This window comes from Castanea sativa, chromosome 1, assembly GCF_040712315.1.
Source record: "Castanea sativa cultivar Marrone di Chiusa Pesio chromosome 1, ASM4071231v1".
Lineage (NCBI taxonomy): Eukaryota > Viridiplantae > Streptophyta > Magnoliopsida > Fagales > Fagaceae > Castanea > Castanea sativa.
Window position 1 is genome coordinate 15,584,996 of NC_134013.1, and position 11,932 is coordinate 15,596,927.

The 11,932-nt window shown below is 33.2% G+C and overlaps 1 protein-coding gene, 1 long non-coding RNA gene and 1 other non-coding gene across 3 annotated transcripts; 2 read left to right on the forward strand and 1 right to left on the reverse strand.

The window, feature by feature from the left end:
- Positions 1-279: 279 nt before the first annotated feature.
- On the forward strand, positions 280-1,436 carry LOC142619005 (F-box protein At1g20360-like). Its single transcript, XM_075792112.1, has 3 exons — positions 280-656; positions 774-1,012; positions 1,165-1,436. The coding sequence occupies exons 1-3, from the start codon at positions 280-282 to the stop codon at positions 1,434-1,436; spliced, it is 888 nt and encodes a 295-aa protein (XP_075648227.1).
- A 3,305-nt stretch (positions 1,437-4,741) lies between these two features.
- On the reverse strand, positions 4,742-4,813 carry TRNAD-GUC (transfer RNA aspartic acid (anticodon GUC)). Its single transcript has one exon. It is a non-coding gene; the product is annotated as a tRNA-Asp (tRNA).
- A 67-nt stretch (positions 4,814-4,880) lies between these two features.
- Positions 4,881-7,387, forward strand: LOC142638585 (uncharacterized). Its single transcript, XR_012845030.1, has 2 exons — positions 4,881-5,147; positions 6,996-7,387. It is a non-coding gene; the product is annotated as an uncharacterized LOC142638585 (long non-coding RNA).
- Positions 7,388-11,932: the final 4,545 nt, after the last annotated feature.

Genomic DNA, 11,932 nt, shown 5'->3' on the forward strand with positions numbered 1-11,932 from the left:
GATTTGATCATCTTGTAGTTTCTAAACCCTAATTAATAGTATGTGATAGAGTTCGTATGTATCTAGGAAATCCTAAACCTATATTCTAATTATGTGATTTAGTGTATTCGTATGTATTTAGGAAATCCTAAACCCTAATTATGTGACTCTCTATAAATGTTGTGATAGAGAAATCCAGACGGCACCGAACGCATCTTCTCTCTTCTATTGCGCTACGTCTATACTCTATAGAGCTTAAGGTAATCTTTCTCTTTCATAAATTACAGCCAAAACAAAACAATGGAAGACCTATGCGACAATCTTTTTGATGATATTCTTTACCGTTTGCTCCTTAAGTCCGTGGTCACGTGCAAAAGCATAAGCAAGAGGTTCAACACCTTCATCTCCGACCCAGGGTTTGAATCGAAACTGTTTCTTTACAATTCTTGTATATTTCATTGCACAAAAGACTTTCCTAATTTCTACTTCAAAGTTCCTCTCTATCCTCCCAATTCTGACAAAGCAACTGAGAGTTCTGTGAAACTACCTCGCCGTTTTAAAGTTTTAGCTTATTGTAGTGGCTTGCTTCTCTTATTTCCCACCGAAGGTGTTTTAGTTTTAAACCCAGTTACCAAAAGACACCAAATCATAGACATTTTCCATTATGATGCAATTGGGTTGGCTGTGGAACCAATCTCTTCCTCCTTGCACCGCTACAAGGTTGTTCGTATTAGTGTTAGTAATGGGGATAGCTATTAATTTGATATATTCTCATCCGATACAATGTCTTGGAGACGATCCTCGACAAAATATACTTGCATGGTGATGAGTAACTTCAACAACGATGTTCTACCTATCTATTCTCACGGGACCTTACATTGGATAAGGAAGTGTAATGATATCCTTGCCTTTGATATTGAAAAAGAAGAGGCTAGGATCATCGAACTTCCTCTGAACTTACCACTTCCATTTGAGTATTGGACATCATGGTTTGGAGTAGTAAATGGTTTGCTTACCCTCATCTCAACTTCAAGTAAAGAAATCTTGGTTTGGATCCTCAATGATTACAAGAACGTTGAGTGGGTGCTTAAAACCCGAATTACATATATAATAAATAGTGAATGGTTTGTAAGGATTCCCGTCTTCTACGATGTGAGCGACTTCTTTTGTATCAACGAAACGCAGGGGAAAATGGAGAGTTTTGTTTGTATGATATTGCAACCGATAAGTGGAGGAAGATTGGAATAGTATGGGCTATACTGGATAACATTCGAGCTTTTGTTCCCTTCGTTCCTTCTTTAGCAGAGATTAAAACTACGACGTGGCCAGATGTATCAACTCGAGTTGTTCAAAGCATTCACAAGCTCTCGCTGCTGCTTGGAGCAGGAGTGACCCTCAAGAAGGATGTACTCCAACTCAAGTGGGCTGAACCCAACTCATACTCAAAAGACCTATAAGAAAAGATGTAGAGAAACCTAACTCATAGTCAAAGACGAATAAGTTAAGGAAAGAAATTAATTGGAGTAAAAAAGGAAAAAAGGTCCAACATTTGGAATCATATCTTTAAGTATGTCTTACATATATAACTCAAGCGGCTACAAGTTTGTAGTTATAAGGCCAAATTCTCGCTTCTACCAGGTCAAAATCGCCCTGTAACATGGTTCTCAAATTTTGACGAATTTCCTAGTATGAATTTCCTTACTCATTGTGTGAGAAATTTTTAATACGTTTTCTTTCAATTATTATGAGTAGCGAAATTTTTAATTAAAGTTGAATAAAAAGTTGCTGAAGATTATTGGTATTTATTTATAAGATATGATTTTTTCTAAAGTGATTGTTTTTTAATGACTTAGTTGTTTTTTTTTTTTTTGGGAGAGAGTTTCAACCTATATATGGTGTCCGTTCTTGATGATAGCTCTTTATCATCAGATCAAGACACCAATCAGTTTTTGGTGTAGACGGAAATTGAACATCAGATCTCTTATTCAACCATCAGAGATTTTACCAGTTGAACTAACTGGAACCCACATGATTTAATTGTTCTTTGTTCATATCAATTGACGAAGATGGTATTTTGTATATGCGTTAAATCATATTTTACTCGTGATTTAAGGTGATCTTAATCAATTGAATGCTTAATTTATTATTTCTTGATTTTAAAATTGGATATCTCTTATAATTTGTTTGTTAACAAATACAATTAATGATTTGATTTTATATTAAAGAATAAAGAAGAGCTGTTTTAGATTTTAAAATAGAGATTTTAATGTTAATATCTCTCATGATAACAAGATTGAATTCTAAATTATTCTGAACAATTTTCATCATTTTTACTACTTTAATAATCCTTTGCTTAGTTTAGTTTAGTTTTTTTTTTTTTCTAGTTTTATTTAATTTTAAAATAACCAGTTTTTATTGAACTAGATTAGTATTAAGGTTTGATTAATTTTCTTATGTTCATACATGTCATTGTAGTTTAGACCTTGTATTTTTCAAACTAGACTTAAGATACTTAAGTACAGTTCATTCACTTGCGATGAGTATTTATAAAATTTACAAAATAAACTTAATTTTATGTTAGAAATAGACAGTTTCTTTTTCTTTTCTTTTTTTGACCAGGAAAATAGACGGTTTCTAATGTTTTTGTTTCTTTGCCTTTAAGATTTATTCCAAAAAAAAAAAAAAACTGTCCTTTAAAATTGTTAATGCATTAACCTTTTCCAAAAAAAAAAAAAAAATCATTATATATAAGTAATCTTGGTTTAGTTACTAACAAATATTAATTCATTAAGTTATGTAGCGAATCCATATTTATTTTTATTTGTGGAGACTGATATTATTTAGCGACCTAATTAATAGTTAATGTTGCGATGGTATATTTCTTAAATCAGGTGAAACTCCCATCCTCTGGTCAGTGGAGCTCACACCCTTTTTTCACAATAAGAATCAATTTGTTTCGGTTAAAAAAATTCAATATGTTTGACATTTTGGCTGTTGGTTATTTAGGATCTAATTTAGTATTGATTGAATCATATATGATTTTAAGATTTAAAGAATATCGAGTTTCATTTTGATTGATAATCAAGAACAAATGTATTACAAATAATTATTTTATGTTTTTTTCTTTTATTTATATTGTGGGGGGATGGGTCCAGGAGTACATATTTATATGTATATTGGGCCGGAGGCCCAATCCGAGAACATTAAGTAGTCCGAGGATGTGTAAACATCTTATTAAGGGTCCGTATTAGTTTATAGAGAAGCAAAGTCTGGTCGTGATCATCCGAGAAGTTGGTTCAAGGAGGAATATCTCCTCGGATCAGCTAAGCAGAGGTTGGAATGTATTATCTGCCATCCAGAGACAACGTCCCAAGAGACTCTATTGATAAGGTTGTGCATCACATGGGTATAGGATAAAGGAAAACCATGAAATATCTAAAGGAAAAGCTACCGTCACTACATTGAATGCTGCAGCTAACTCTCTGGCCACATTAGTGAGGAAGTGATGTCTGTGTAGCAGTGTTCAGCCTTTCAGTTATTTTCAAAAGGCTTCAAGAAGGTACTGATGGGACAAATATTCAGCCCGACAATCTGATCCATACGTGGAGGGTAAAAAGAGGGTGAAGTGAAGTATAAAAGGAGGAGGAAAAAAGGAGAGAGGGGAGGGGAGACTGAATATTTGTAACCTGTCTTTAAGAAAGAAGAAATATAAGATTCAGCTCCTCGGCTTGAGTCCGAGGACAATTTTTCATCATACAAACTAGTCTATCATTATCATTTTGTGATCTTGGGCACTACCGTTGTTATCTAAACTCATGAGAAACTAGATTTCGAATCCACTCTCTACAAATTTATTGTATTGGGTTCTTTGGGCCTATATTCTTCCTATTATTGGACTTAGGTGCAAATTGCGACTTACATATATATTTTTGGTACTAAAAAACATGCTAGTTATTTATATTTCTTTTATTTATTTATTTTTGGTACTAAAAACATGCTAGTTTAGATTTCCTTGTATTACTTTGGTTTTGAATTTAAATATATTTCTTATTGTTCAATTAAAAATAAAAAACTTTTATTCACACTTTGACCCCCTCAAAAATAAAATTCTAGCTAGTTCGTACATACTTAGTGTTTGGCTTGTAGAATATTCCTAACTTATACACCAATAAGCTTCTTCTTCTTCTTCTTCTTCTTCTTCTTATTGATGCACACTCTTCATCCTATAGTACCACTCCTAATTTAATGGCCTAATAAGAGAATAAAAAAATGGATTCAGATCCTCTAGAGTTCCTAGGTACTCTACCAAGTAGAGTTCATTAAATCCTAATCACTCTTTAATGATTTAATGGTCTAGATTCTGTCGTGTCAGCATTTCATTAACAATCATCTTAATTGTTTTGTTTACAACATTATTTTATTATTTTAAGAATATTATTAATGAAATGCTGACATGGCAGAATCTAAACCATTAAATCATTAAATAGTGGTTAGGATTTAATGAACTCTACTTGGTAGAGTACCCTAGGAACTCTAGAGGATCTAAATCCTAAAAAAATACCTTTTTTTCCTAATTAAAATATCCTTAATCCTTATACATTAACGAAGAGTAGAAAAATAATATATAAAAAAAGAGACATGTCATAAATATTTTAGTGTTTAGATTTGCCAAAGTACCTGCCATGACCACCAATAATGTCATCTTAGTGGAATGGAAATGATATACGCTGCAAACTTGGTGGAAAAAAAAAATTGATATATTCGCCGTTGCCGGGGATCGAACCCGGGTCACCCGCGTGACAGGCGGGAATACTTACCACTATACTACAACGACTTGTTGGTATCATTAACTATACACTTTTATTTAGCTATTAAGCTAATATTGAATTAATATTATAGGAGGGGGCAAAAGTTAATAGAATAGCAATAGCAGAGAGAAAGCAGAAAAGCGAGATCAATCATCAATCAGTTGAAGCAATCGAAGAAGAATAATAATAATGGCGTTGATGAGGGGTGAGCCATTGGTGACGAAGCTGGCAGTGTTAGCCAAGTACGTGGTTCTTCCGGGAGCCATGGCCGCTGCTGTCCTTTACTCTCCTCCCGATTACGCTTCCTCCTCCTCCAACAACTCCCCCAAATAGATCAAGGTCACTCTTATTTTGGACTAGGTTTGGATTTTTTTGCTCTTGTTTTTATGTATGTGCAAATTTCCTAGATTTGTTCTTAGAGGTTCTGATTGTGTGTGGTAAATGGTAATGGTTGTTCTGGTTAGAGCTATAGACTCTGAATCAATTTTGAAACAATAAGAGATTGGATGAGAGAATGAAATTTAGTTTTTTTTTTTTTTTTAAATAATCACCCCTTATTCATTAATTGTAGATGGTTCAATTGCTTGGTTTTTTTTTTTTTTTAGATACACAAAGTTTGTGAGTGACATGTTCTGTTCCCACCCGATAATAAGCCTGCTTTCTCCCCCCTAAGTTACAAAATATACCCCCCAAAAAACAAAAAAAAAATGTTGGGTTTAATTTTTAAAATGATGATTTCGGGCTACAGTAAAATGGGGTACTAATATATTTTCTGTCTTGACTAAAATTGGGCCACAAGAAAGAAATGTGTACAAGCTCTGGCCCTCCGGGCTTGTTAATGATCGATTTTTGGCTCTGGGCATGAGGATAAACTCATCAGGGGTGAAAACCTCGTGAATTACCTGGTAACTAGTTTTGGCGAGTGGGGTCATTTACCTTTAGGAATTTGATTAACAAGGATGATTGTTGTACTCTATGCTTTGCGACGTGCAACTAATATGAGTGAAGTTTTTCTATGTCATCCAAAATAATAATAAAAATGTGATTTTTGAATTTTGATCCTACAATCTATCTCAGCTTGAGGGTCATGTTCATCGTATTGTTTGTTAAAGCTATCAAGGGCAATGCTTACTTTGTTAGGGTAGCTAAAATGGAGAATGGAGTGGTAATCTGTATTTCTAGTTTGGTAATCTCCTGTGTGGAGCATAAACTGCTTAGCTCATTAGGGGGTGAATGCCCCCTAAATTACCCCAGCAACTGGTTGTGACGATGGGCTTAGTTGCTCATTGGTTTTACTAACTAGAGGCAAGTCCAAAGAACTCTTCTTTATAAAAGTTCTATACATTATATTATATAAAAGAAGAAGGAAAAAAATGATCACTTATCTTTTAGCATCTCAAATATAATACTAAACATGGTGTTGTTTGAGACCTCTCTAAACATTTAAGTTCTTGTATGTTTGCATTAGATGGTACTCTCCTCCAATAAATGGACAGTGAATTTTTTGGATGACTAGTAGAGATTCTGCAGAAAAGTAGACAATCACGGAGTTTTTCTTGTTTTTGAAACCAACCATGAAATAATGACAACTTACCTATCCAAAAAAAAAAACCATGTAATAGTAACAACTTGTATGCGAGAAAGTATTCCAATTCTTTTGGAACGAGCTTTTTATTCTTCTTATGCCCATCCATTTTAAGAGGGACTCATGGCCATCATCTATCTCTAAAGTATGATCCTTTCTTACACCACTTACCAGATTCATTTATAGCAACCCTATTCTCTACTGGAGAAAACAAGGAATTAAAATGTTTGAAATAGAAGCAGTAGCACCCTGTTTCAGCATTAGAGTCTCATTTGCTATATAGTTTATGAGATTAATTTTGCAGGTGATATATTTCCTGGAGTTTTGTGAAATCTGCTTTGATCTTATGGGAGTCTTTGGAGTTAAAGTTTTGTGATTAGGATTTAGGGCTATTTGAAAACTGTCTTTCTACTTTTAACATAAAAACTTTTTTTTTTTCATTTTCCTTATCCTTCTGCCATTTATTATATATCAAATTTGTATTTTGGGTTAGCTTTTCCCTTTCCATAATTGCTTCTTTCCTCTCCAGTGAAAGGGCTCTTAATTGGTTCTGTGGAACAACTGTGCCTTTTTCTGTAACATTACTTCGATTGTGACTAATTTTTAATCTTCTCTTCTTACAGGGGCATCTCGATCGCTTAGGCATGCATGTTTGCAATTTTGCAGAAGTCTTTGGTAAAAGGTGGTATGTAATAATACTCATGATCTAATGATTGTTGAATTTCAGGTATATTTGGAGAGATGAATGCATGTTTTTGTTTGAAGAACTTTGAGGAGTAGTTTCCTTTTTTCTGTGGCTTTGCTCACAATTAAGTGTTATACAATCAAGACAGCATTGCCCCCATTTAAACATTGTGGAATGTATGAATGCTCAAATTTAGAATAGCTGTGATTGATTGTGTTGTTACATGAACCTAAGTTATTGTGCGGAGTGTTTAACTCCTCTCCAAATATTTGAAATGTTTTAATATCATAAAGCAGCTCAGCAAAGTGCTTGGCCACCTGCTCTAAATTTTACATTTTATGAGTGGTAACCTGGTGACCAGATAAACCCTGTGTCCCTGTGAGGTTGGATATAAGACGTTATCATTTATCATTGTTATAAAATATGGGAAAAGCAAGAACAAAGTAGCAGCAGCAGTTATAGAAGAGAATGTACAGAGTTGTTCTTTTGTTTCTTCGTCACAGATTTAGAAGCTTTCTTACATGCAATTAGAAGGGTTTTGGTGTTAAACCACGGCACCAATATAATGAAAAAGAGTCACATGCATACTCTAATGGTTAAATTTTAACATGGGTTAGCTGCCTATCAACTTTCTTAGACATTTGGTGATGATAATATGAATTTGTCCTGCATTCAATTGCTAAAGCTTTGTTAGCAATGTAGATATTTGGCATTAAGAAATTCAATGGAAAGTTAACAATAATTGGACGGAGTTGCAAAACTATCTTATTTGTTTGACTTGAACCCAACTAGTCAATGTTAATGTATTTCATCAATATAGAAAATAAGCAACATAGTATAATTACATGGTACTATGCCCTTGGCATTACCTTTCTTGGTGCTTTCAGTGTATTTTATTTTCTGAATGCGTTGGGAAAGTAACATAGTGTGATCCCTAATTATAATGTGACATTATAGCTCTTAGTCATCATTTTATAGAAGTAAAGGCAGGAAAGTCATTGAGTTTTCTGAAAATATGTTGAATATGAAATTTGCACCTGGAAAGATAAGCTATGTATCTGTTCTGTGGGGTTGTAGCCTTTCAAGCTTCTGAAAAGGAAGGTTAACATTACTTTAATTCCATGGATAACGATTATGGTGTCCCCCCAACATGTGTGCATTTTGTTTGCACGGTAATGCGCTTAGTTCAGGTTGGAATATCAGAGCTGGTCAATTTAAATGATGTAATGCCTTTTAAGCCAATGCTGCCATTCTAAATCTCAGCTTGGTCCTTATCAGATCCATCTTGACTCACAATTATCAGAATTTGCAGTTAGGAATTTGGTTGAAGTAGATATGAATGACTCTTGAAGGTAGAGTTTGATTGTGTTTGGTACAACAGATAACACTGTTAATGTTCTCCATGACATGTTGTCTCCAGCCATGTATTAAGCATCTTAAAGTAGATGTCACGTAGTTTAATATCTCACTCCTAGCTCTTGTTAACTAAGTGTCTCATATCAGTAAGTCTGTTAATTAGTTAACCATGTGTATTAATATTATTAGTCAGCGGGTTTTGTGGAGTTAGATGTAACAAATTGTTAGTCGGTTACAATTGTTCTTTAATGGCTAGAGAACAGAGACGTCTGTTTAGAGTATATAAAAAGTTTTAAAACAGAGCCTATCTTGTAATCTCATTCGAGCAGTTTTCTAGTACAAAAATCCTCTTAAGATCAATTCTATGTTGTCACAGACTTCTCTCTCTTTTACTTTTTATACTTTCTTTTAGGGTCCGTTCGGTTGGAGGAGTGGAAAAGTGGGAGGATGGAAAATTGTGGGAGGATGGAAAATACTAGTTTTCCCTCTTGTGTGTTCGGTTGGAGGGTGGAAATGTGGGAGGGTGAAAAACTCTTTTGTTCGGTTGGAGAGAAAAATGGAAGGATGGAAAATGTAATTTATATAAATTGACTGTTATACCCTTAAGAAATAGATTTATTTGTACTCATTACGTAATATAAAATTTATCACATTATGTATATAAATTTTTATTATTATTTTTATTATTATAATGTAAAAATTAGATTAGGTCACGTTGAAAAAAAAAAAACAAAACGTTCAAGCAATGTTGAAAAAAAAAAAAAAAAAAAAACGTTGAGGTAACGTTGAAAAAAAAAAGGGAGAGAAGAGAACGTTGAAAAAAAAATAGGTAGGAAGAGGGTATTTTTGTAAAAGTGCTACCATAACACTTTTCTCTCCAGATTTTCCTTCCGATTTGGAAGGAAAAAAAATGTGGGCCCGAAGAGAAAACTTTCTCCTCAGTTTTCTCTTTTTCCTATTTTCCTTTCCCAAACGAATAGTGGAAAATAATATTTTCCACCCTATTTTCCTTCCTCTATTTTCCATCCTTCCTATTTTCCACCTAAACAAATGGACCTTTAGGGTGTGTTCGTTTGGGGTGAAAATAGGGAGGATGAAAAATAGAGAGAGGAAAATAGGGTGGAAAATGCTGTTTTTCACTGTTTAGTTGGGGAAGGAAAATAGGAAGAAAAAAAAAAACCCAAGAGAAAGTTTTCTTTCTGGGTCCACATTTTTTTTCCTCCCAAATTGGGAGGAAAATTTGGGGAGAAAAGTGCTAGTGTAGCACTTTTACAAAAATGCCCTCAAACTTATTTTGCTTTTCTTCTCTTTTTTTTTTCAACGTGACTTGATCTATTGTCCTCATGATACTACTCATTAATCTTTTTTTTTTCTTGTTGATTTTTTGGTTTTTTTTTTTTCCACATGACATTAATTTTTACATTATAATAATAATTAAAAAAAAATTTATATATATAATGTGGTAAATTTTATATTATTTAATGAGTACAAATAAATCCATTTTTTACATATTATGTAACAAAGGTATAATAGTCAATTTATATAAATTACATTTTCCATCATTCCATTTTTCTCTCTAACTAAAAAAAAGAGTTTTTTACCCTCCCACTTTTTCACCCCTCCAACCAAACACACAGGAGGGAAAACTAAATATTTTTCATCTTCTCACAATTTTCCATCCTCCTACTTTTCCACTTCTCTAACCGAACGGACCCTTAGTATTTACTTTCAGATCAAACAAATCAAGGACGGTTGGGAGGAGAATTATAAGAAGTAAGAAAATATTGTAAGCTATATTACTGCAATTAGTTCTATCCTCATGGCTACAGTTGTGTAAAGCTTTCTGGAGCTTCTGTTTGGGTTAATTAATGTACCTGCATCAGCATGGATGCTTATCCGAGTTTGCCAAATTTGCAACTTAGTAAGAAAACTGATTTTGGAGTGAAATTATGATGCAGGATGGATATCAGTTCCATTATTTTAATAAGGGCTTCAATGCTTTTGGGATGACTTCCTTATAGATAGAAAAAATCCTTCAGTACCCTTGCTGTTTATTCCTATTCATCCTTTGTGTTATTGTGCACTCGTGCATATAAGGAAAAACCATTCTGCATTAGTTCAATCAACTACATCAACAGTTCTATTGTATCTTGTTCTTTCGTATGCAATGATGTCATCTTTGCAACTTAAGAATTGCATTGAAATGAGTAATGCTGAGACCACTTAATTAGGGGACAATTTTGTGCTACAACTCGTCATATGACGAGTTGTGATTGACCTTTGTTAGTGGGTCAAAGTTGTACCCAATTTGATGATACTAGCATAATTCTATTGAAATCCCAACAATTATATTTTTTATTAGACAAAATTTTGCTCATGGTAGTTTGGCATTTATCTTTTCATATCTATTACGTGATAATTTATAAAATTATTTATGTATATTATTTAAATAAGTCACATAACTTAACAAAAAAAAAATTAATACTAATAAAACAAAAAAAATTATACTAATAAAACTACACATGAATGAAGTTACATTAATATTTTGCAAACAAGCTTTGGCCTTTTCTATCATCACAAGTAAAGATATAAGGCTACCCGCAATAATTGGCTGATGTAATTCTATTGTAATTTAATTATTCGTAGGTCCTATAGGCCAATACATTTACATAATGTGCCATTAAAACCGTTCCCTAGGCTCATGAGTGTTAAGAATTTGACTATTGACTACCTTTTTAAGTTGGACTATTGTCTACATTTTTGTAAAGTTACCAGTGGTTGTTTCTGTAGCTTCAACTACATGTGGATCAGTGTTATCCAAAAAAAAAAACATGTGGATCAGGGTAAATGTAATTGTTTGAACTTTGAAGCCCAACTTAACCCGTGGGCTAGCACAACATGGATAAAGGACAGGGCATATTTTCCCTACTCCTTAGCAAACTGTTTGATTGATTGAAAGATTTGAAGCAATGATAAATCAAAACACTGATAATGGTTTCTTCTATGCGGTAATGATGTTGTACCTAATTTGTCACAACCAGGCGGTCAAGCTAGTGCCTTGATTAGTACTGAAAATAGAGCACCTAGCTAGCTCTATAAATTATCAGTCACAGCACATGTCAGGGCTACACGACAGGACCACTGGTGTCAAATTCATCATGTGTGCCTCTCACATGCTTGTATTCAATATTCACCTCCATTATCCATTAAAGGAGAGACTATCAAATATCAATTATCAAATGCAATGGATAATATATATATATATATATAGGTCCGATTAATATATATTCTTAGATCATATATTAATAAATTTGTTTTTAAAAAAAATTTATCAAAAATAAAAAAAGTTGCTAAAATTTTTTTAATTTTCAATAAATTTTTTTTAAAAAAAAATGGTGTATTATTGGGTAGCTTTTAGGCCACACATTAGTAAAATTCTATATATATTACCATCTTCTTTGCCTGTCCGGTTTTTAGATATAAGCATGGGAGGTAAGAGTAAATTTCTATTTATGCCGG